A 25,801-nucleotide genomic window follows, 5' to 3' on the forward strand; every position below is an offset into this window, starting at 1 on the left:
CAGTATCAACATTTCCTGAAAATTTCATCCAAATCCGTCCATAACTTTTTGAGTTATCTTGCACACAGATAACTCAAACAGACAGACAGACAAACAGACAAACAAACAGACCAACAGACAGACAGGCAAACAAACAGACAAACAAACAGACAGACAAACAAACAGACAGACAGACAGACAAACAGACAGACAAACAAACAAACAAACAAACAGACAGACAGACAAACCAACGCTGGCAGAAACATAACCTCCTTGGTGGAGGTAATAAAAAAGTTGAAACATGTTGTCAGACTGCTCTGAATAAAATTTTGAATTAAAAAAAAAATACAACAGACATAATATTTTGTTGTTCAGTTTGTTGATTTCTGCTCCTTTTGCTGTGAAGTTGAATAAGTTGACACCTGGTCATCCTTTCCATCCACTGTGTCCCTGAACTGTGAACCAGACCCAGTCTGACCAGTAGGGGGCCACATCTCTCTGCTTGGCTCTAACTCACCGCTAAACCGCAGAAGAAGACGTGCACAGTTGGGACGGGGACGAGCGGAAGTCGCGTTTGTTGTTCTTCCTCCTGTTTCCGAGACGTTCAGGGTCTAAACGGGTTCACCAGCCGCGTCTGCATGTCTCTCCCGATTCCCCCCATAACCCGTCATCTACCGCCCCCGAATGAAGGTAAAGTCCAGTCTGAACCCGCCCCGCCGCCGCCTCCCTCCGGGTCCGGCTCCCCCCGGGCTGCGTTGGGCTCTAAATGCGGCTGCGCCTCCTCCAGCTGCTCCGGCTCCGTGCGCCCCGGACGCCGTGCGCCCTGCAGCCGCCACACACACAAATCCAGCGCCGTGCTTCGAGCCCCGCCGCTCGGTCCGCGTCTCCGCACCGTGTCGGGACTTTAACACCCGGGGGATCCAGAAATAGACGCTCCCGGAGGAGGAGGAGGTGGAGGGGGGTGGGGGGGTTACCTCGGCGTCAGGTGTGGACGTCCCGCACGGGCCCGTCAGTGCGCGTGCTGCTGCTGTCACTTCTGACATTAGTGCGTCTATGTTTGGACTCAGCTGTGGGGCCAGGTGCCACCGCTACACAGTTTCCATTTGCAAAACTCCCGCCTTGTACGAAGAATAACTCCCAGTTTCCAAAGCCACAGATCCGGGTTTAAGCCCCAGTGTTTGATGTGTGTCAGACGGACCGCAGGTTGGGATCGGTTCGGATCCGGATGAGCCCCAGGGGGGACGGACCCATCCCCGGTGCGGTGCGGCTGATCTGGGCCGGTGCCAGCAGGCCGTGTATCTCCCTGCGGCCGCTTACTTGTGACCCAGCAGAGTGTAAACAGGTTATGTAAGCCTTCTCCAAACTTATTCACCCCCAGTCAACCCCGGGACACAGGCGTGCGTAATAAAGCCGCACGCTCCTCCTGCGCCCGCGCGCACGGACGCACCGGGCCAGAGGACGCGGACCGACTTCTGCGGGTTTTTCCAACTTTAGTTCGTCTTAGTTCTGGTGTGTGTTTTACTGTTTCAAACCGAAAGCTGACGGGTTAAATCACCTGCAGCCTGGGAGGGATTCAGCCCACACCTCCTCCTCCTGCTCCGGGTTTAAGGCTTTCAAACCGGTTGGAGCCGCGGAACCGCCTGAGCTGCACTTCAAGCAGCACCTTACCCTGGTTCACACTGATGGGGACTATCGTGATAATTATTATATTTGTCATGATATGTATCATTCTTTTCTCTTCCCTTAGGGTTTAATAGGTTCACATTGTTGATAATGACACTGAAACAGGTGCTTTATTCTACTTAATTATAGTTTCTCTTTAGTATCGCAGTTGTTTTATTTCATGTCACTGGCTGTCACTACATTAAATCACATTTAAATGAACAAAATTAGGATGAAATAATGAGATCACAGACCACAAATAGTTTTTTTTGTTTGTTTGTTTGTTTTGTTTTGTTTTTTGCTTCTTGCTACTTTTACATAGTTTATCATTTTCAGTTTATTGCGTCTTTTCCAAATAATTTACTGGCTGCTTCTTTATTTTGTGTTTAGGGTTCATTTAGTTCACATTGTTGATAATAACACTGAAACAGCTGCTTTATTTTGCTTATTACGAACTGAGATCATATTTCCTCTTATTATCGCAGTGACTTTATTTCATATCATTGGCGCTCATGGCATTAAGTTAAATTTAAATTAACATAATAAGGATGAAATCCATAGGTGTTTTTGATCTATTTATTTTTTTGTTTCCGCTTGTTGTGTCTTTTACAAATCATTTATATTATAGTTAGTGGATTCTTTATATCGTGATAATTATATTTGTCATGATATGTATCATTGTTTTCTCTTCCCTTAGGGTTTAATAGGTTCACATTGTTGATAATAACATTGAAACAGGTGATTTCTGTTGCTTAATTATTTTTTCTCTTTATTATCGCAGTTGTTTTATTTCATGTCACTGGCTGTCACGACATTAAATCACATTTAAATGAACAAAATTAGGATGAAATAATGAGATCACTGACCACAACTTTGTTTTTTTGTTTTTGTTGCTTTTTGCTCCTTTTACATAGTTTCCATCATTTTTAATTTATTGCGTCTTTTACAAATAATTTACTGGCTTCTCCTTTACTTTATGTTTGGTTCATTTATTTCACATTGTTGATAATAACACTGAAACAGCTGCTTTATTTTGCTTAATAAGAACTGAGATCGTATTTCCTCTAATCGCAGTGACTTTATTTCATATCATTGGTGTTCATGACATTAAGTTAAATTTAAATTAACATAATGAGCATGAAATCATAGGTGTTTCTCATTTTTTTGTTATTCGACTCATTTTCGTCATTTTCAGTTTGTTGCACCTTTTACAAATCATTTATATTATAACTTACTAGTTTCTTTATATTGCGATATTTATATGTTGTGATATGCATCATTCTTTTGTCTTTATTGTTTAGTTTATTCGTATTTTTGATTAACCACCCGTTTCAGTGTTTTCATCCTGCTTAATAAGAACTTAATAATAACATTATATTTATTATCATTATTGCAAGGATTTTATTTCATGTCACTGGCATTTGCGACATTAAATTAGATTTGAATGAACAAATTTAGCATGAAAATCATAAGAACAAAGTCCACAGGTTGTTTTTATGTTTTTCTTGTTGCTACTTTTACTACTTTTACGTTGTTTTCATCATTTTCAGCTTCTGCGTTTTTGTTTTTTTTTTGTTACAAATAATCCACTGGTTTCTTCTTTATATCGTGATAATTATATGTATCATGACATACATCTTTCTTTTGTCTTTAGGGTTCTGCAAGTTTACGTTGTTGGTAAACCGACTGCAAAAAACGTAAACCACAAAACAGATAAAAGACAGAAATGACACCAGATGAAAATTAGGAAAACAAAAAACACGGTGAAAATGACACAAAACACGACAAACATGAGACGATAAGATGAAAATGACACAAAAACTAACAAATGTGAAACAAACCCACTCCTTTGTTTTTTTGCTTAAAGTGAAACCTCTGTGCCTTTGACAACGCTCAGTCAAAATAAATAAAACATGTATGATCTTCCTCAAAACAATAAAAACGGATTTATGTAGTCGATAATGTGAACGATACTGATATTGATCACACTGATGATCGATGTCATCATAGTTTTATTATTTAACCTCGTCATTAATCATCTGCACCTGTGTCCGACTAGAATCACTTACACACACGTACAACTTTAGCTTCCATTACTTCCTCCAATCGCGGCTGCCTGTTGCCATGGTTACCACATGTAAACACTCTGTTTTTGTGTGTTTGTGTGTGTTTTCTCAGATTAACAGGTATGCCAAAGGAAAAATATGATCCTCCAGATCCCCGCAGATGTTACACCATCATGTCAGCCGAGGAGGTGGCCAGCGGGAAGAAGTCTCACTGGGCCGAGCTCGAGATCTCTGGTCAGTTCAAAAAACACACAGACGCACTAAAAACGGACACTTTAACCTTGTAACACTACCAGATTGTGTGCAGACATTTTTTACAGTGTCTGAAAGTAAATATGAGTTGGGAGATAGATGCAAATTTTTGTCACAAAAAGTTAAAAAAAGAGGTTAAAATTACACGGGGTTACAAAAAAATGTTTTTTGCAAGTTGTCTAGGTTTTTTCAACTGAATTAGGACCATTTTGCACCGCTAAATCCAAAAATGACATGTGTTTTTCTCAATCAAGTCAGGTTTTTTTTGCTAATTTGATTTTGAAAAATTTGATCTTCTCACAAAATATAATAATTAATACCAAAATAAGGTTGGTAAGCACACTTTATGAAACTTGTGACTTGATTCCTGTTAGGTACAATGGTGTATTCACCGCAGATGTAGCAGAATACATCAGGCTTATTTTTGCAAGATCTTCTAGTCGAAGCCATTTCATTCACCTGTAATATTAAAAAAAACAATCATAAATTGGCAGAAGTAAAATCTTCAGAACTCGTTTATTGCAAGAAATATGAAAGAATTTTGTATCATATGATGTGAAAATGCCCATAAATGTAAGCAAAAATGTTAAAAAGCCAATATGTAGCATAGTTCAGAAAGTTGACCTGATTGAGCAAAATTAATGTGATTTTTGGACTCAGCACACCAGAATTATCCTAAATCAGCTCAGAAAACTTAAACAATAAATTTGTTGTTGACCAGTGTTATTTAATATATTAAGCCCGAGGCAACAATTACAATATTTGGTATTACATCACATTTTTTCCATTTTAACCAAAAATCTAAAATTTCTGATTGCCTTCACCACTTAACTTTGCCGTTCTTCATAAACCTGATCTGCACTAACATGCTTGAGTGGAAATCAGTTGCTTATTATTATTATTAGACTGTAATTAACAGTTTGTTTGTTTGTTTGGTTTTTTTTGCATATTATCTGTTAAAATGTGAGAAAACATCAGATTAGCTGCATTAAAAAAGTTTTTATTTCATAGTTTTCATACAGTATATTAATAAATATATTTCTTTACTTCAAAAATTAAATGCATGGTTTCCAGCTGAGTCGACATTATTGCAACTCCATGAAAAATTGGCTTGCAAAAATTTTTTTAATCGCATTGTTTTTTTAATGCCTAAATGAATAAAAACACTCAGGAAAAAAAGAATCTTGATTAAGGCTCTCATAATTCATGCACGAAAGGGTTAATAAATCTAGGGGTTCAGAAGTTATTAAAAGTTTAGACCAGTAAATGGTTTTGGTTTTTTTTCTGTTTAGGTCTTTATGGGTTAATAAACTTTTCTTCTACCTGAGCCTTTTTCAGTCAAATTGTATTATTTCTCTCTTTTTCTGTTGTTTTGAAATGCATATGTGACTGAAAACTAACTAACTAACTTACATTACTCACCACAGTCATCTGCGTATGTTTGTCTTTATTGTGTTTAGCTCTACAGTGGCTGGATTAAAGTTAATAATTAATCCTAAACCAGGTCCTGAAATCATGAACAGGAAGTGCAACAGATGTAAAGCGTTTTAAAGACCCAAAAGTATCCACTGATCTAAAATGTTTAAGAACGTTTGAGCCATTAACCCTATTAATACATGTGAATAATTGAGGTAAAATGAAAGTTCTCAGCTTTATCAACAGCATCGGATTTTTTTTTTTTTTTTTTTTTCCGGCTGCATCCATAGTGTCTGTAGTTTTTGATTGATTGATGTATTTATTTCGAACATAAATGTCAAACAGAAGAAAATAAATGAACAAAACACTTAAACATAAGACATATAATACATATTCAAAAAGGAGTGAGAAGAAGTACAACTTATAAACTCCCACCCCTTCTCCTTATATAATTAATAACAATAATAATCTTCCTCGTCTAATCATATCTATACACTATGCCATAATATGACTGATACTTACTTGTAAATAATTAGGTTTACGGCTTTATATTATTATGAACAAATATAATATGATTTCCATAAACACATAATACAATAACACATATATGGAAATACATATTCATACACAGATCTATACACACATATACACCTACATATATATACACACACACACACACACACACCTATACATACATTTACACACACTTACCACATACTTGTACATCTTTATCACACCCAGTGATAGTGATAGTTACCGTGGAAACACTGTCATCTTCCAAAACATGAATTCACCAGTAAAACCCATGGAGTTGGATCAATGACAGTGGATGCACACACTTGTTTCTATGTTCAGTTAATGATACGTTTTGCTGAAAAAGTCGTGTTTTCTTCAATTTTCTCTGATTTGATCATGAAAATAATGCCTTTTTAATTTACTCTGAGCTTTTATTAACATGGTCAGTGAATTAAAAAATAGTAAAATATCAAATTTAGGCAGAAAAAATGCAAAAGATAATATAATAAAGGATTAAATCGCTCGGTTATGTTTAAACGTAGAGAAGAAAAAATAGAATATTATCAGTGGTTTTACTGTTAACTGTGTTTCTTTGGCCTCAAACACATGAGTCTGGCTTTAACAGAACTTCCACTGGATCCGCGGTGGCTTTTCTGATCTTGTTTCTGATTGGATGGGAGGGTGTTTTGCGTGACTTTGACGTGTCTGACCTGTTTTTTCGTGACCTCAGGGCGGGTGAGGAGTCTGAGCAGCTCGCTGTGGACGCTCACCCATCTGACGGCGCTGCACATCAACGACAACAACCTGACCCGCATCCCGCCGGACATCGCCAAGCTGCCCAACCTGGTCTACCTGAACCTGTCGTCCAATAAGCTCCGCAGTCTGCCCGCCGAACTGGGCAACATGGTCTCTCTCAGGTGGGCGGAGTCACACTGGTGACATCAGAAGTACATGCACTAATTATGCAAACCGGTTTCCAGGGGGTTTAGATGCTTATTTTGACAGTGTTTTCCCTCTTAATGTGGATTTTACAGTATTTTGGCTTAAGTTGAGCCCAAAATCCATACAAACACAATTAACGTTCTCCTAATGATGGTGTTATGACACTGAGAGTAGATCCAAAGTACACTTTAAATACCAAAATAAGGTAAATGTTACTAAAAAAACAATCTAATGCAATAAGTATGTCCTTTATGCAGGATAAATATTCAGAATATGTTGAAAAAATTATAAATTTGATGATAAAAACATGAAAAAATATTATTATATCTATGTACTTAGATAAAGTAAAAGATAAGAAAAACCGAAAATGACAGTGAAACAAATCTGAGAAATAACTAAAACCATTTCCTCCTCCTCAGAGCAGTTTTTTGCAGCTGGAAGTTCAGTTAAATTGTGTTTTAGTTTAGAACTATGTTGAATATTTTGCGTTTTTGTGCTAAAATGATGATGTAAAAAAAAAAAGATGATGCTTATTTTCCCAGTATTTTCCCTCTTCATATGGATTTTACAGTATTTTGGCTTAAGTTGAGCCCAAAATCCGTACAAACAGACTGAATATTTTTCTAATGATGGTGTTATGACACTGAGATTAGATCCAAAGTACACTTTAAATACCAAAATAAGGTAAATGTTACTAAAAAACAATCTAATGCAATAAGTATGTCCTTTATGCAGGATGTAATATTCAGAATATGTTGAAAAAATGATAAACTTGATGATAATAACATGAAAAATTATTATTATATCTATGTATTTAAATAAAATAAAAGATAAGAAAAACCGAAAATGATAGTGAAACAAATGCGAGAAAGAACTAAAATCATTTCCTCCTCATCAGAGCAGTTTTTTGCAGCTGGAAGTTCAATTAAATTGTGTTTTAGTTTAGAACTATGTTGAATATTTTGCGTTTTTGTGCTAGAATTATGATATAAAATGATATAGATCCAAAGTACACTTTAAATACCAAAATAAGGCAAAATGTTACTAAAACAATCTAATGCAATAAGTATGTCCTTTATGCAGGATGTAATATTCAGAATATGTTGGAAAAACTGATAAATTTAATGATAATAACGTGAAAATTATTACTATATCTATGTATTTAAATAAAATTAAAGCTAAGAAAAACAAAGATAAGAGTGAAAGAAATGTCTGAGATAACTAAAACCATTTCCTCCTCCTCAGAGCAGTTTTTTGCAGCTGGAAGTTCAGTTAAATTGTGTTTTAGTTTAGAACTATGTTGAATATTTTGCGTTTTTGTGCTAAAATGATGTAAAAAAAAAAAAAAAAGATGATGCTTATTTTCTCAGTATTTTCCCTCTTCATATGGATTTTACAGTATTTTGGCTTAAGTTGAGCCCAAAATCCATACAAACAGACTGAATATGTTTCTAATGATGGTGTTATGACACTGAGATTAGATCCAAAGTACACTTTAAATACCAAAATAAGGTAAATGTTACTAAAACAATCTAATGCAATAAGTATGTCCTTTATGCAGGATGTAATATTCAGAATATGTTGAAAAAATTATAAATTTGATGATAAAAACATGAAAAAATATTATAATGTCCATGTATTTAGATAAAGTAAAAGATAAGAAAAATCGAAAATGATAGTGAAACAAATGTGAGAAATAACTAAAACCATTTCCTCCTCATCAGAGCAGTTTTTTGCAGCTGGAAGTTCAATTAAATTGTGGTTTAGTTTTGAACTATGTTGAATATTTTGCATTTTTGTGCTAAAATGATGATATAAAATGATGTAGATCCAATGTGCACTTAAAATATAAAATTAAGATAAGATGCTACTAAAAAAACAATCTAATGCGATAAGTATGTCCTTTATGCTGGATATAATATTCAGAATATGTTGAAAAACTGATAAATTTGATGATAAAACGTGAAAAATTATTATTATAGCTTACCATGATCCATATCTATGTATTTAAATAAATAAATAAAAAAGGTAAGAAAAAACAAAGATAAGAGTGAAAGAAATGTGAGAAATAACTAAAACCATTTCCTCCTCATTAGGGCAGTTTTTTGCAGCTGGAAGTTCAATTAAATTGTGTTTTAGTTTAGAACTATGTTGAATATTTGCGTTTTTGTGCTAAAATGATGATATAAAATTATGTAGATCCAAAGTACACTTTAAATATAAAATTAAGGTAAGATGCTACTAAAAAACAATCTAATGCAATAAGTATGTCCTTTATGCTGGATATAATATTCAGAATATGTTGAAAAACTGATAAATTTGATGATAAAATGTGAAAAATTATTATTATAGCTTACCATGATCCATATCTATGTATTTAAATAAAAAAAAATAAGAGTGAAACAAATGTGAGAAATAACTAAAACCATTTCCTCCTCATTAGGGCAGTTTTTGGAGCTGGAAGTTTAATTAAATTGTGTTTTGGTTTAGAACTATGTTGAATATTTGGTGTTTTAGTGCTAAAATGATGATATAAAATGATATAGATCCAAAGTACACTTTAAATACCAAAACAAGGTAAAATGCTACTAAAAAAAAACAATTTAATGGAAAATATCTGACATTTATGCACAATACAATATTCAGAATATGTTGCAGAACTGATAAATTGATGCTAAAACATGAAAAATTATTTCTACAACTTACCATGATCGATACATATCTGTTTAAATTAAAAAAGATAAGAATGGGAAAAAAATGTGAGAAATAACTAAAACCATTTCCTCCTCATCCGAGCAGTTTTTTTGCAGCTGAAAGTTCAATTAAACTGTGTTTTAGTGTAGAAGTATGTTGAATATTTTTTGTTTTTGTGCTAAAATGATGAAATAATTAAATAATTAAACCATCTGGAGAGTAAAATATGCAGTCTAGCAAACAAAAAAAGCAAATTATGTTAAGAAAAATGGCAATACCTGTAGAATTGTGTGACAGAATGATGCAGAATTTGGTGTAAATGTTGATTATCTGACTGTAACTCATTAAAATCAGTATATTTTGTGAATGTAAATCATTAAAATCGGTATATTTTCTAACATTTGTCTACTTATTTTTACGGATCAATAACTGGTTTGTTTACCTAAAACACAGGTGTCAAACATGCGGCCCGGGGGCCAAATCCGGCTCACCAAAGGGTCCAGTCCGGCCCTTTGGATGAATTTATGAAATGCAAAATTTACCCTAAGATATGAACAATCCTTTTAGTTCAGGTTTCACATTCAGACCAGTTTAATCTCAAGTGGGCAGGAACAGTAAAATACTATCATAATAACATAGAAATAATGACAACTCCAGATTTTTCTCTTTGTAAATGTAAATATTTTCATGTATTTACACTAAAACAAAGTATAACTTCCCAAAAAAAGTGAATAACCTGAACAAATATGAACAACCTGAAATGTATTAAGAGAAGTAAGTACAATTTTAACAAGATTCCGCCTGTTATTAAATATTTTGTGTATTTGTAGATCCACTGTGATCTGTACGTTATAATGTACATGTGAAAATGATAAACTGAGGCAGAATATTGTTAAAATTACACTTATTTTTTTCAGTTTGTTCATGTTATTCACATCTTTTGAAAGGATACTTTGTAGATGTAAACCTTTTCATAATGTAAATTTACTTTTTTTGCTCTAAAACACAGAGAAAAGTTTGGAGTTGACTTTATTTATATATTATTATGTTATTATTTTTACTGGTTCAGCCCACTTCAGATCAAATTTAACTGAAATTTGGAACCTGGACTAAAATGAGTTTGACACCCCTGGCCTAAAACCTCTACTTTGTTTATTTTTTGCTGAAAAGTAGAGTTTAGTTTGGAATTACGGAAGGGTTTGGTGGCAAAAAGTCTTAAAAGTCTGGCCAAAAACATCATTAAATGCAACTTCTCCTTCAGTTTTGAGAAACAGACCGCGTTACTTATAAAAATAACAACTAAACTGAACAATGTAGATGAAGAAACATTAATGACAGTCGGTAGAAAGTGTGAGAAGGAAACAAAATATACTAAGAATTGTGTGTTGTTGTTTTTTTTCTTGCAGGGAATTGCTTTTAAACAACAATCTTTTACGAGTTCTGCCTTATGAACTTGGGAGACTTTTCCAGTTACAAACCCTGGGGCTAAAAGGTGAGAGACTGATTCAATTCTGTTTTTGTTTTGGTTTTTTTTGTTTTTTGCAAAGAGCATCTTTAAATGTATCTGAACAAGTCTTGGTTGTCGTCTGTATTTGGCTGTAAAAACACTATATAGACAAAAGTATGTGGACACGTTGAATTCAGGTGTTTCTTATGACTGTCATAATATAGTTTTATATTGGGATTTTATATTGGTTAGTTTGGTTTATATATTTATCTGTTTCCAAACTGCGTGCGAGATGGTTTTTACTTCATTTCTCTCAACATTGATTTTGTTTTAGTTTTTTTTTTTATCCATATCTATGATTTTAAATGTTCTACCTCTAAATTTCTCAGATATTCTCCCTGCTCTGACTGTAAATAATAATTTTCTACCACAACTAACCATCTACTTTCTTCACATCTCACTGAGGAAGAAAAATCTGCCATTAAAGTTTAAAGCTGTGCATGATGTTCGTCACCAGTTTTTCATCAAATCTGTAAAACCCAAGTCATGGCCTAAGTATCACGAATCTGTGAGTGTTTCCGTGATTACGCACCTGAATCTCTTCCCTCACGGTGAACAATTTCAAAGTGTACTCCACCATAAACAATCCATGTGTTTACAAACAGAGTCGGTAGGTAACTCGGGCATTTTTGGAAATTTGTCGCAACGTGCATTGTGGGAAGCGGAGCAGACAAATTTTTTGATTACAGATTTGATTAAAAACTGATGATGAACGTCATACGCAGCTTTAAGGAAATATGGATGTTTTTATCTCAAATCCTCATGAACAGGACATTTTACAGCTGTAGACATGATGTGTCCCAATACTTTTGTCCATATAGTTTATAAACATCAATATTTCCTTAAAGTTTAATGGGAGATTTTTCTTCCTCGGTGAGATGTGAAGAAAGTAGATGGTTAGTTGTGGTAGAAAATAATTTACAGTCAGAGCATGTAAAATATTTTAGAAATTTAGAGGAAGAATATTTAAAATTATAGTCATGGATTAAAAAAAAAAAAAAAAAATTAACATTGAAAGAAATTAACAACTAATAAATCACTTAGGAAAAGCTAAATATAGAGAAAAACATATTTTGGAACTGCCACAAAACTAGCACTGGGTCTTTATTACGGAGGACCAACCCTGCCATATTTAAAAATAAATACAGAAATGTAAAAATGGCTCAATAAATTAATTTCCGTACCATTTATTTATCTATTTTGTCCTTATTATTCTTTTTCCGTGTTTAGTTTTTATCACTGCATTTATTTCTGCCTTGCTTTCTATTTACATTTTCTTTATCTCTTTTCTTATTTATTTCTATATTTTATTTTCATTTGACATCTTATTCATTTATTAGAACATTTAAAATCAGTCATGGATTAAAAAAAAAAAAACTAAAATAGATAGAAATTAAGTAAAAAACCATCTCAGAAGCAAAGATAACAATTTAAACCAAACTAACCAATGCAATAATATTTATCTCAACATGAAACTATATTATTTTGTTAGTCATTGTTGTTTAAAACTGATCAATTTGATGATAAAAACATGAAAAATTATTATTATATCTATGTATTTGAATAAAAGATAAGAACAAACAAAGATAAGAGTGAAAGAAATGTCTGAGATAACTGAAATCATTTCCTCCTCATTAGACCAGTTTTTTGCAGCTGGAAGTTCAATTAAATTGTGTTTTAGTTCAGAACTATGTTGAATATTTTGTGTTTTTGTGCTAAAAATGATGTTACAAAAAAAAAAAAAAAAAAAGATGCTTATTTTCCCAGTATTTTCCCCTCTTCGTATGGATTTTACAGTATTTTGGCTTACAATGATGTAGATCCAAAGTACACTTTAAATACCAAAATAAGGTTAAATGTTACTGAAAAAAACTATCTATCTACTATGAAGATTATTATTATATCTATGTATTTAAATAAAATAAAAGATAAGAAAAAACAAAGATCAGAGCATTTTTTTCTGGCTGGAAGTTCAAATAAATTGCGTTTTAGTGTAGAACTATGTTGAATATTTTGTGTTTTTGTGCTAAAATTATGATATAAATCCAAAGTACACTTTAAATACCAAAATCAGGTAAGATGCTAATAAAAACAAAACAATCTAATGCAATAAGTATGTCCTTTATGCTGGATATAATTTTCAGAATATGTTAAAAACTGGTAAATTTGATGATAAAACGTGAAAAATTATTATTATAGCTTACCATGATCAATATCTATGTATTTAAATTAAACAAAAGATAAGAAAAAACAAAGATAATGTGGGAAATAACTAAACCCATGTATGTATCCCAGACCCGTTAGAAAAAACAAACACCTGAATTCAACGTGTCCACATACTTTAGTCCACATAGCGTAAGTGTTGATTTGTGGGGGGGTTTTTTTTGTTTTTTTTTTTAGGAAACCCTCTGTCCCAGGACATCCTCAACCTGTACCAGGAACCAGACGGAACCAGAAAGCTTTTGAACTACATGCTCGACAATCTGGCAGGTAAAGGTCTCAGGTGTTGAGCCTTCGCCGCCGCTCATGTATATTTGAGCGGCTGTTTATTGTCGGGCCTTTGTGTTTGTCACGCACAAACGAGCGCTGAGTTTTTGCTGTCGTGTTTCCAGTGCATCCGGAGCAGCTTCCCCAAAGACCGTGGATCACTCTGAAAGAACGAGACCAAATGATTCCCACAGGTACGGTGGTGGACGACGCAGGAAAGTTCAGGAACGCCGTTCAAAACTACAGTTATATAAAATATACGGTGGCGTTACAGTCGTATGAACTAAAGCAGTTTAAGCTCCACCCATTTCTGCTGATTTTAGAAAATTATTTTCCTCATTGTAGACCTGAAAAACCTCTGTACAGCAATTCACATTTTTAATTTCAACATATTTTACCCAATTTGTTGTAACTTCTTTTAAATGTAATAATTCAATATTTTTTTTATTTGGCTTTTATTGTTTCCAAACTTAATTGTTTTTAATCGTTTTAATCATTTTTAATCGTTTTATATAACAAATAAGGCCTCCACTTCAATGTATTCCTTAATAATAATAATAATAATAATAATAATAATAATAATATGTTAATGATAATGATAATAATGATGATGTGATAATGATAATGCTTATAACAATAATAATAATAATAATAATGATGATGATGATGATGATTATGATGATAATAATAATAATTCTTACAATAATAACAATATTAATAATAATAATGATGATGTGATAATGATAGTAACGATGATAATATTGATTACGCTTATAATAATATAATAATAATGATGTGATAATGATTATTATGACATAATAATGATAATAATGATGTGATAATGATAATGCATATAATAACAACAACAACAACAATAATAATAATAATAATAATAATGATGATGATAATAACGATAATGCTTATATTATTATTATTATTATTATTATTATTATTATTATTAATAATAATAATAATAATAATAATAATAATAATAATAATAATAATAATGATGATAATAATGATAATGATAATGATGATAATGCTTATATTATTAATAATAATAATAATAATAATAATAATAATAATAATAATAATAATAATAATAATAATAATGAGGATGAGCATAAGGATCATGAAAAACATGTTAAATATTAAAATAATCTACCATTCCAAGTGAGATAAGATTTATATGCTTCAATATGGACAAAACTGATAATATATTTATGTGAATAAGGTGAATGGCAGATGCTTCTCATTGGTGTATTTCCTTTCTGAACCCCATCTATTTTCATTTTGCTGTAAAGTCATGATTTTGGACTTTTTCTTGGGTTCGACAACATAGATTAGGAATGTCATATGATCTCTAGTCATAAAGAGTAGTAGTAGTAGTAGTCGTGGTAATAATAATTCTAACAGTAATAATTTTAGCATGAAAAATAAAAAACATTTCTCTTTCCAGGCTGGGAAAAGTCATTAAAATCAAGTAAAATTGTGTGTATTTGTGAAAAACTCTTGGAATTGAACTTAAATGGATACAGCTTTGATCCCATGAAACAGTGAGAGCTTTATCGTACCATGAAAATGTGTCGTTTTATAATTAGAAGAATAAACAGTGAGGAGCAGACGTGTTTAGGACTTGACCTGCTCACCACCTGTGCTGGTTTTCCATCCTGTTTCGCAGCCGTCTTCACCGTCATGTGCTACAACGTACTGTGCGATAAATACGCCACGCGACAGCTGTACGGTTACTGTCCGTCCTGGGCTCTGAACTGGGAGTACAGGAAGAAGGGCATCATGGAGGAGATCACCAACTGTGACGCCGACATCATCAGCCTGCAGGTAAAGCCAAGGCGTCAGACGTCACCGAAAAAGAGCAGAAATTAACCCTTTAACGTCAGACACTTTACTAGGTTAATTAGAATTAGTAGTTTTAGTATTAGAATACATTATAAGTATTATTTAGTATCAGATTTACCATTAAAAAGAACCCCAAATAAATCGTAGAAAATTTTACCATAAAAATCAGCAATTTTTATGGTATCTTAGCTTTACTAGGTTTTTTAGTATTATTATTAGTATATATTATTAGTATATTTTATCAGTATTCTTTAGTATCAGATTTACCATAAAAAAAAAAGAAAAATGTACCCTCAAAATCAACAATTTTTATACTACCTAACCTTACCAAGCTTATTTAGTATTAGTATAGGTATACATTAGTAGTATTATTAGTATATCTTATTAGTATTATTTAGTATCAGATTTACCATAAAAAAACAAACAAACAAATCGTAGAAAAATTTACCATAAAAATCAACAATTTTCATGGTATCTTAGCTTTCCTACGTTATTTAGTATTATTAGTAGTAGTATTAAAATATATTATTAGTATTATTTAGTATCAGATTTAACATAAAAAAACAACTAAAAAAATCATAGATTTACCAAAAAAATCATTTTTATGGTACCTTAGCTTTACTAGGTTACTTAGTATTATTATTAGTATATATTATTAGTATATTTTATCAGTATTCTTTAGTATCAGATTTATCATAAAAAAAAAAGAAAAATGTACCCTCAAAATCAACAATTTTTATACTACCTAATCTTACCAAGCTTATTTAGTATTATTATAAGTATACATTAGTAGTATTATTAGTATATCTTATTAGTATTATTTAGTATCAGATTTACCATAAAAAAACAAACAAATCGTAGAAAAATTTACCATAAAAATCAACAATTTTTATGGTATCTTAGCTTTCCTAGGTTATTTAGTATTAGTAGTAGTAGTATTAAAATATATTATTAGTATTATTTAGTATCAGATTTAACATAAAAAAACTAAAAAAAAATATAGATTTACCAAAAAAATCATTTTTATGGTACCTTAGCTTTACTAGGTTACTTAGTATTATTATTAGTATATATTATTAGTATATTTTATCAGTATTCTTTAGTATCAGATTTACCATAAAAAAAAAGAAAAATGTACCCTCAAAATCAACAATTTTTATACTACCTAACCTTACCAAGCTTATTTAGTATTATTATAAGTATACATTAGTAGTATTATTAGTATATCTTATTAGTATTATTTAGTATCAGATTTACCATAAAAAAACAAACAAACAAATCGTAGAAAAATTTACCATAAAAATCAACAATTTTCATGGTATCTTAGCTTTCCTAGGTTATTTAGTATTAGTAGTAGTAGTATTAAAATATATTATTAGTATGATTTAGTATCAGATTTAACATAAAAAAACTAAAAAAAAAATCATAGATTTACCAAAAAAATCATTTTTATGGTACCTTAGCTTTACTAGGTTACTTAGTATTATTATTAGTATATATTATTAGTATATTTTATCAGTATTCTTTAGTATCAGATTTACCATAAAAAAAAAGAAAAATGTACCCTCAAAATCAACAATTTTTATACTACCTAACCTTACCAAGCTTATTTAGTATTATTATAAGTATACATTAGTAGTATTATTAGTATATCTTATTAGTATTATTTAGTATCAGATTTACCATAAAAAAACAAACAAACAAATCGTAGAAAAATTTACCATAAAAATCAACAATTTTCATGGTATCTTAGCTTTCCTACGTTATTTAGTATTATTAGTAGTAGTATTAAAATATATTATTAGTATTATTTAGTATCAGATTTAACATAAAAAAACAACTAAAAAAATCATAGATTTACCAAAAAAATCATTTTTATGGTACCTTAGCTTTACTAGGTTACTTCGTATTATTATTAGTATATATTATTAGTATATTTTATCAGTATTCTTTAGTATCAGATTTATCATTAAAAAAAAAAAGAAAAATGTACCCTCAAAATCAACAATTTTTATACTACCTAACCTTACCAAGCTTATTTAGTATTATTATAAGTATACATTAGTAGTATTATTAGTATATCTTATTAGTATTATTTAGTATCAGATTTACCATAAAAAAACAAACAAACAAATCGTAGAAAAATTTACCATAAAAATCAACAATTTTCATGGTATCTTAGCTTTCCTACGTTATTTAGTATTAGTAGTAGTAGTATTAAAATATATTATTAGTATTATTTAGTATCAGATTTAACATAAAAAAACAACTAAAAAAATCATAGATTTACCAAAAAAATCATTTTTATGGTACCTTAGCTTTACTAGGTTACTTAGTATTATTATTAGTATATATTATTAGTATATTTTATCAGTATTCTTTAGTATCAGATTTACCAAAAAAAAAAAAGAAAAATGTACCCTCAAAATCAACAATTTTTATACTACCTAACCTTACCAAGCTTATTTAGTATTATTATAAGTATACATTAGTAGTATTATTAGTATATCTTATTAGTATTATTTAGTATCAGATTTACCATAAAAAAACAAACAAATCATAGAAAAATTTACCATAAAAATCAACAATTTTCATGGTATCTTAGCTTTCCTAGGTTATTTAGTATTAGTAGTAGTAGTATTAAAATATATTATTAGTATGATTTAGTATCAGATTTAACATAAAAAAACTAAAAAAAAATCATAGATTTACCAAAAAAATCATTTTTATGGTACCTTAGCTTTACTAGGTTACTTAGTATTATTATTAGTATATATTATTAGTATATTTTATCAGTATTCTTTAGTATCAGATTTATCATTAAAAAAAAAAAGAAAAATGTACCCTCAAAATCAACAATTTTTATACTACCTAACCTTACCAAGCTTATTTAGTATTATTATAAGTATACATTAGTAGTATTATTAGTATATCTTATTAGTATTATTTAGTATCAGATTTACCATAAAAAAACAAACAAACAAATCGTAGAAAAATTTACCATAAAAATCAACAATTTTCATGGTATCTTAGCTTTCCTACGTTATTTAGTATTAGTAGTAGTAGTATTAAAATATATTATTAGTATTATTTAGTATCAGATTTAACATAAAAAAACAACTAAAAAAATCATAGATTTACCAAAAAAATCATTTTTATGGTACCTTAGCTTTACTAGGTTACTTAGTATTATTCTTAGTGTATATTATTAGTATATTTTATCAGTATTCTTTAGTATCAGATTTATCATTAAAAAAAAAAAGAAAAATGTACCCTCAAAATCAACAATTTTTATACTACCTAACCTTACCAAGCTTATTTAGTATTATTATAAGTATACATTAGTAGTATTATTAGTATATCTTATTAGTATTATTTAGTATCAGATTTACCATAAAAAAACAAACAAACAAATCGTAGAAAAATTTACCATAAAAATCAACAATTTTCATGGTATCTTAGCTTTCCTACGTTATTTAGTATTAGTAGTAGTAGTATTAAAATATATTATTAGTATTATTTAGTATCAGATTTAACATAAAAAAACAACTAAAAAAATCATAGATTTACCAAAAAAATCATTTTTATGGTACCTTAGCTTTACTAGGTTACTTAGTATTATTATTAGTATATATTATTAGTATATTTTATCAGTATTCTTTAGTATCAGATTTACCATAAAAAAAAAAGAAAAATGTACCCTCAAAATCAACAATTTTTATACTACCTAACCTTACCAAGCTTATTTAGTATTATTATAAGTATACATTAGTAGTATTATTAGTATATCTTATTAGTATTATTTAGTATCAGATTTACCATAAAAAAACAAACAAATCGTAGAAAAATTTACCATAAAAATCAACAATTTTTATGGTATCTTAGCTTTCCTAGGTTATTTAGTATTAGTAGTAGTAGTATTAAAATATATTATTAGTATGATTTAGTATCAGATTTAACATAAAAAAACTAAAAAAAAATCATAGATTTACCAAAAAAATCATTTTTATGGTACCTTAGCTTTACTAGGTTACTTAGTATTATTATTAGTATATATTATTAGTATATTTTATCAGTATTCTTTAGTATCAGATTTACCATAAAAAAAAGAAAAATGTACCCTCAAAATCAACAATTTTTATACTACCTAACCTTACCAAGCTTATTTAGTATTATTATAAGTATACATTAGTAGTATTATTAGTATATCTTATTAGTATTATTTAGTATCAGATTTACCATAAAAAAACAAACAAACAAATCGTAGAAAAATTTACCATAAAAATCAACAATTTTCATGGTATCTTAGCTTTCCTACGTTATTTAGTATTATTAGTAGTAGTATTAAAATATATTATTAGTATTATTTAGTATCAGATTTAACATAAAAAAACAACTAAAAAAATCATAGATTTACCAAAAAAATCATTTTTATGGTACCTTAGCTTTACTAGGTTACTTAGTATTATTATTAGTATATATTATTAGTATATTTTATCAGTATTCTTTAGTATCAGATTTATCATTAAAAAAAAAAGAAAAATGTACCCTCAAAATCAACAATTTTTACACTACCTAACCTTACCAAGCTTATTTAGTATTATTATAAGTATACATTAGTAGTATTATTAGTATATCTTATTAGTATTATTTAGTATCAGATTTACCATAAACAAACAAACAAATCGTAGAAAAATTTACCATAAAAATCAACAATTTTTATGGTATCTTAGCTTTCCTACGTTATTTTGTATTAGTAGTAGTAGTATTAAAATATATTATTAGTATTATTTAGTATCAGATTTAACATAAAAAAACAACTAAAAAAATCATAGATTTACCAAAAAAATCATTTTTATGGTACCTTAGCTTTACTAGGTTACTTAGTATTATTATTAGTATATATTATTGGTGTTATTTAGTATCAGATTTACCATTTAAAAAAAAAAAAAAAAAAAATCGTAAAAAAATTTACCATAAAAATCAACATTTTTTATGCCACCTAACCTTTACTAGGTTATTTATTCTTATTATTAGTAGTAGTAGCATTTAGTATCAGATTTGCCATAAAAAAAGAGAAAACATAAAACCATATAAAAATTTACCATAAAAATCTAAATTTTTTCTAAGTTTTACTAGTTTATTTAGCATTATTATTAGTAGTAGTAGTAGTAGTATTTAGTATCAGTCCATTTCGTTTGGTTCATTTTTATTTATAATTTTAAAATGAGCTTTTTCTGAGAATATTAACTAATTAAATATTAAACAAGATATTCTCATTTTATTACAGCACACGCTGCAGATGATACATATGTTTTCCTCTGGTTTAGGTTGAGATTCAAAAAGAACATTCAACGATTTTTTTTATTATTATCAATTCACTAGATGCGCAGGACATACAGAGAACTGAGGTACCGTTTCTGTCTCCATGTAATTAAAAAGTCACACAATCTTTTTTTTTAAAACAGGGGTAAAAATAGAAGAACAGGTGGTATAAAGAATAAACTATAATAGGATGTAAAGTTGAATATAATATTAAACTGTTTATATTAATATGTATGTAATGTGTTTAACCCTTTCATGCATAGTGCTCACTACAGTGGACAGTTGCTCTACAGCTTTACTCTTGTATATTCATGGGTTTTGTTGTTTTAGTTCCATATCAACCAACACAGTGGACACTTATGCATCATCTCATAAACTGCAATTCATTCCATTATTGTAACTTTGCTGTTCTTGGTTGGTTCTTGAGTGGAAATCAATTGTTAATATTTATTTTTTGCATATTATCTCCATGAAGTGAGTAATAACTAGTATTAGAATATGTTAAAATGTGAGAAAACATCAGATTAGCTGCATTAAACATGGTTTCATTTCACTGTTTTCATATCACTTTATGATATTGGGTTTTAAATACATGTTTCTTTGCTTCAAGAATAAAATTCATGGTGTAGCTGAGTGGACATTTTTGTAACTCCATGAAAAACAGGTTGATTTACAAAAAAAATTCAATCACATTGTTTTTTTTTTCATGCCTAAAGAGGAACAAAAACAAAAAAATCTTGATTAAGGTTCTCATAATTCATGCATGAAAGGGTTAATTATATAATAAAAGTTTAATATTCGGATGTGAAACTAGCATGTACTGGTATTTCTTTCTGCTGTGACTGAGCTCCGACTCCTCTAACGCCGACATATCGACCCGTGGAGTGGCTGTAATTATCAGTTTTCTGCAGAGTAAACGGCAGATCAGGCTCCAGGAGTCCACTGATTCACAGATTCACTGTTTGACCTCAAGACAGGAAACAGATTTATCCTTTTAATCCACCACGCTGCAGGGAAAGTCTCTGCTTAACAAAAAATACCACGAAAAATAATCAGCGTCTTTGTTCACTTCAGACCAAATTATGTTAAAATATGTTCCGTCGATCATGTTGTGGGGATATTTTTGGATTTTTCAGAAAACAATACAGTGAGGATAAAAATCTGATGGGCCAGAGCAGTAAAATAATAACACAATACCCTGTGAATAATAACTACAAAGCTTTCTCTCTTTTTTTCAAACAATATTCTGTCTCAGTTCATCATTTACACATGTGCATTATGACGTACAGATCACAGTGGATCTACAAATACACAAAACATTTAATAACAGGCAGAATATTGGTAAAATTCCACTTATTTTTCTAAGACGTTTCAGGTTGTTCATGGTTCTTAAGATTATTCACATTTTTTTGTAAAAGGATAGTGTGTAAATGTAACATTTTCATCATGTAATTTTACTCCTTTGACACTAAAGCAAAAAAAGAGAACAATTTGGGGTTGTCGTCATGTATACAGTTGTGGAAAAAATTACACTGGTCAACAACAAATTTATTGTTTCGGTTTTTGGAGGTGATTTAGGATCATTTTGGTGTGCTGAATCCAAAAATCACATGAATTTTGCTCAATCAGGTCAACTTTCTGAACTATGCTACATATTGGCTTTTTAACATTTTTGCTTACATTTATGGGCATTTTCACATCATATGATACAAAATTCTTTCATATTTCTTGCAATAAACGAGGTCTGAAGATGTTACTTTTGCCAATTTATGATTAATGGTTTTTTTAATATTACAGGTGAATGAAATGGCTTTGACTAGAAGATCTTACAAAAATAAGCCTGACGTATTCTGCTACATCTGCGCTGAATACACCATTGTACCTAACAGGAATCAAGTCACAAGTTTCATGAAGTGTGCTTACCAATCTTATTTTGGTGTTAAACTTGGTGACCAAGATAAAGTTTGGGCGCAGATTGTGAGAAGATCAAATTTTTAAAAATCAAATTAGCAAAAAAAAACCTGACCTGATTGAGAAAAACAGATGTCATTTTTGGATTTAGCGGTGCAAAATGGTCCTAATTCAGTTGAAAAAACCTAGACAACTTGTTAAAAACATATTTTTTGTAACCCAGTGTTATTAGACCATTAAAAGTTATTAAACACAATGGTTATGTAATCCAGTCCTAACTCCTGTGTATATCATGTGACTAAAACAGACAGAAAAGAAAACATGGAATGCCTAAAAGCACTGTTTTCGTAGAGTACAATGCCATAGATATCGATGGAAGAACTGAAGTGATTTTGGTTTTTATCAAGAAAACATGAAAAATGGATAGATATCAGCTCTGAAATTAAACTACTATGAGCTATTTTTGTTGTTATTATTATATTTGTCCAAACAAATGAACTTTTAGTTGTACCAGGCATTAAAATGAACAAGAAATTGAAGAGAACAAGGGGTGGTCTAAAAAATGTTTCCGCGACTGTATGTTCTTAGATCATTAGTTCTTTAGATCATATTAGTTTGTATGTTTCTCCTGATCTAAAATTAGTTTGACATACATATGTAGACACCAAATTATTAATATCTTGAGTGTAAGTTTTGCATTTTGCAAATTCATCCCATGCCCGGATTGGACCCTTTGTTGGGTCTCATGTTTGACACCCCTATTTTAGATAAATGATAAATCATTTAATTAATTTTTGAGGTTGAAATAATAATAATAATAATAATAATAATAATAATAATAATAATAATAATAATAATAAAAATAAAACTTTTTATCACGTGACAATGCAGCGTTATATGTTTTTTTAATCATGATAAGATAAGATTTTATTTATCCCATTTTTGGGAAATTCACTGTTAACTGCAGCAAAATACAAAGTGGAGTGAAGACTTTTTTTTTTTTAGAAATTTCTAGATACATTTAGATTTAAGCATTATTTACATATTGACAATGTAATTGCATGCTGTGTTAAAAGCTTCCAGTTGTGGTAAAGGTAGAGGTTTATTTTTTTATGTTGCAAAACTGCTTTGAGCGCAGCTGAAAGTTAAACATTACTGAGGTAAAAATTTGTAAAAAGTATCAGTAGAATAGGGTGTATAGAGTAAATACAGTGTAACGTCCCATCAGAAGGTGCGTCGACAGCAGTAACAGACTGTACATGTTGAATTTCCTGCGTTGTGTGTGTGCAGGAGGTGGAGACGGAGCAGTACTACACTTTGTTTTTGGAAACACTAAAAGAGCGCGGCTACGACGGCTACTTCTGTCCCAAGTCTCGTGCCAAACTGGTGTCGGAACAGGAGAGGAAACACGTGGACGGCTGTGCGGTGTTCTTCAAGACCGAGAAGTGAGTTGGACGAACATTTAGAATGTGGGATTTTGTGTGTTTTTATTTTTTTTGGTGTATTTTGTTTAGGTGTGTTTTTATTTGTTTTGCTGTGTTTTTGTGTGTTTTTATTTGTTTTTGTGTGTTTTTATGTTTTTATTTGTTAGTGTGTTTTTGTGTTGTTTTTTTGTGTTTTTTATTTGTTTTTGTGTGTTTTTATTTGCTTTTATTTGTTTTGGTGTGTTTATGTCTGTTATTATTTGTTTTGTTCTGTTTCTATTTGTTTTGGTGTTTTTTTCCATTTGTTTTTGTGTGTTTTTATTTGTTTTGGTGTTTTGTTTCGGTGTGTTTTTATTTTTTTTGTGTGTTTTTATTTGTTTTGGTGTGTTTTTGTGCGTTTTTATTTTATTTTGGTATGTTTTTATTTGTTTTGGTGTGTTTTGTTTTGGTGTGTTTTTATTTGTTTTGGTGTATTTTTGTGTGTTTTTATTTGTTAGTGTGTTTTGTGTGTTGTTTTTTGTGTTTTTATTTGTTTTTGTGTGTTTTTATTTGCTTTTATTTGTTTTGGTGTGTTTATGTCTGTTATTATTTGTTTTGTTCTGTTTCTATTTGTTTTGGTGTTTTTTTATTTGTTTTTGTGTGTTTTTATTTGTTTTGGCGTTCGAGGGATATTCAGCAGGTTATCGGCTTCAGACTTTGAATGGATTCACACTTGAAGAAGAATCCAGTATGACATGGATATAAATGATCTGTTTAAAGTGGTTCTATGCAGTATTCATGTTCCACACTCTGACCAGTAGGGGTCAGTCTGGTACCAGAACACACTTCAAACCAAAACTACCAATGAATCAACCTTATGTATCCACAGACTGTATCAGTCACTTAATAATGTATAAAGCTCATTGTTTACACATTCACATCTGTATTAGGGTATCATCAAATTTTCGTCTATAAACTAAAACTTACAGACGTTTCTTTTAACAGTCGCTCAGAATAACACGGTTTGAACTACAGATTTGTTTTGAACGCAACAAACAAGGTCAGAACGGTCACAGTTTAGTCTGAACCGTGAATCAACAAATGGCAACTTAGCAAAGATAAGAACATCCCATAATAACTTTATACCATCATAAGCCTCAGAATCAAAGAAAGAAATCAGAGAAAACAATGCATCTATTTTTGTCACTTCTTTTCTTTGACTCTGACAGTTGTTTCTTACTGGTTCTCATCCTCAGAGTGAGAATTTTAGGTGTTTTTTTTTTTTTATTTTATTTTAAAGTAAAAATACTACATATAGACCCATAAATTGATTATGCCATGTTAATTTAATTTAATTTAACCTTCAAACTAAAGGAAATAAAGCTGTTAATCTTCACTTCTTATGGTCTGATCTGTGTTTGAAGGTTCACGTTGGTCCAAAAACACACCGTGGAGTTTAACCAGGTGGCCATGGCCAACTCCGAGGGGTCAGAGGTCATGCTGAACAGAGTGATGACCAAAGACAACATCGGGGTCGCCGTTCTCCTCGAGGTCAACAAGGACATGTTCTCTGGTGGTAAGACTTGACCTGCTCAACCTTTTACTGCTCTACTTCCATGAGTTCAATGATGTGATATGGGAATTAATTTAATGAATTAAACTGTATAATATGTAACAAGGTGAAAAAATGTACGAGATAGAGTAAGAAAAAATATTAAACTGCAAAAAATTACAAAGACCACGACGTAAAAGACAAAAATGTTGCAAAAAGAAGAAGAAAACAA

The 25,801-nt window shown here is 30.4% G+C and overlaps 1 protein-coding gene across 1 annotated transcript in view; it reads left to right on the forward strand.

Moving 5' to 3' along the window:
• Positions 1–511: 511 nt before the first annotated feature.
• Positions 512–25,801, forward strand: part of cnot6l (CCR4-NOT transcription complex, subunit 6-like) — a 39,157-nt gene continuing 13,867 nt past the window's right edge. The window contains exons 1-9 of the mRNA XM_030143128.1: positions 512–669; positions 3,820–3,941; positions 6,622–6,808; positions 10,934–11,019; positions 13,435–13,524; positions 13,647–13,715; positions 15,203–15,360; positions 23,905–24,059; positions 25,442–25,593. Coding sequence (XP_029998988.1) covers positions 3,830–3,941; positions 6,622–6,808; positions 10,934–11,019; positions 13,435–13,524; positions 13,647–13,715; positions 15,203–15,360; positions 23,905–24,059; positions 25,442–25,593 — 1,009 coding nt within the window. The 5' untranslated portion in view covers positions 512–669; positions 3,820–3,829. The remainder of the gene's footprint in view (positions 670–3,819; positions 3,942–6,621; positions 6,809–10,933; positions 11,020–13,434; positions 13,525–13,646; positions 13,716–15,202; positions 15,361–23,904; positions 24,060–25,441; positions 25,594–25,801) is intronic.

The sequence above is a fragment of the Sphaeramia orbicularis genome, chromosome 9, assembly GCF_902148855.1.
Source record: "Sphaeramia orbicularis chromosome 9, fSphaOr1.1, whole genome shotgun sequence".
Classification (NCBI taxonomy): Eukaryota; Metazoa; Chordata; class Actinopteri; order Kurtiformes; family Apogonidae; genus Sphaeramia; species Sphaeramia orbicularis.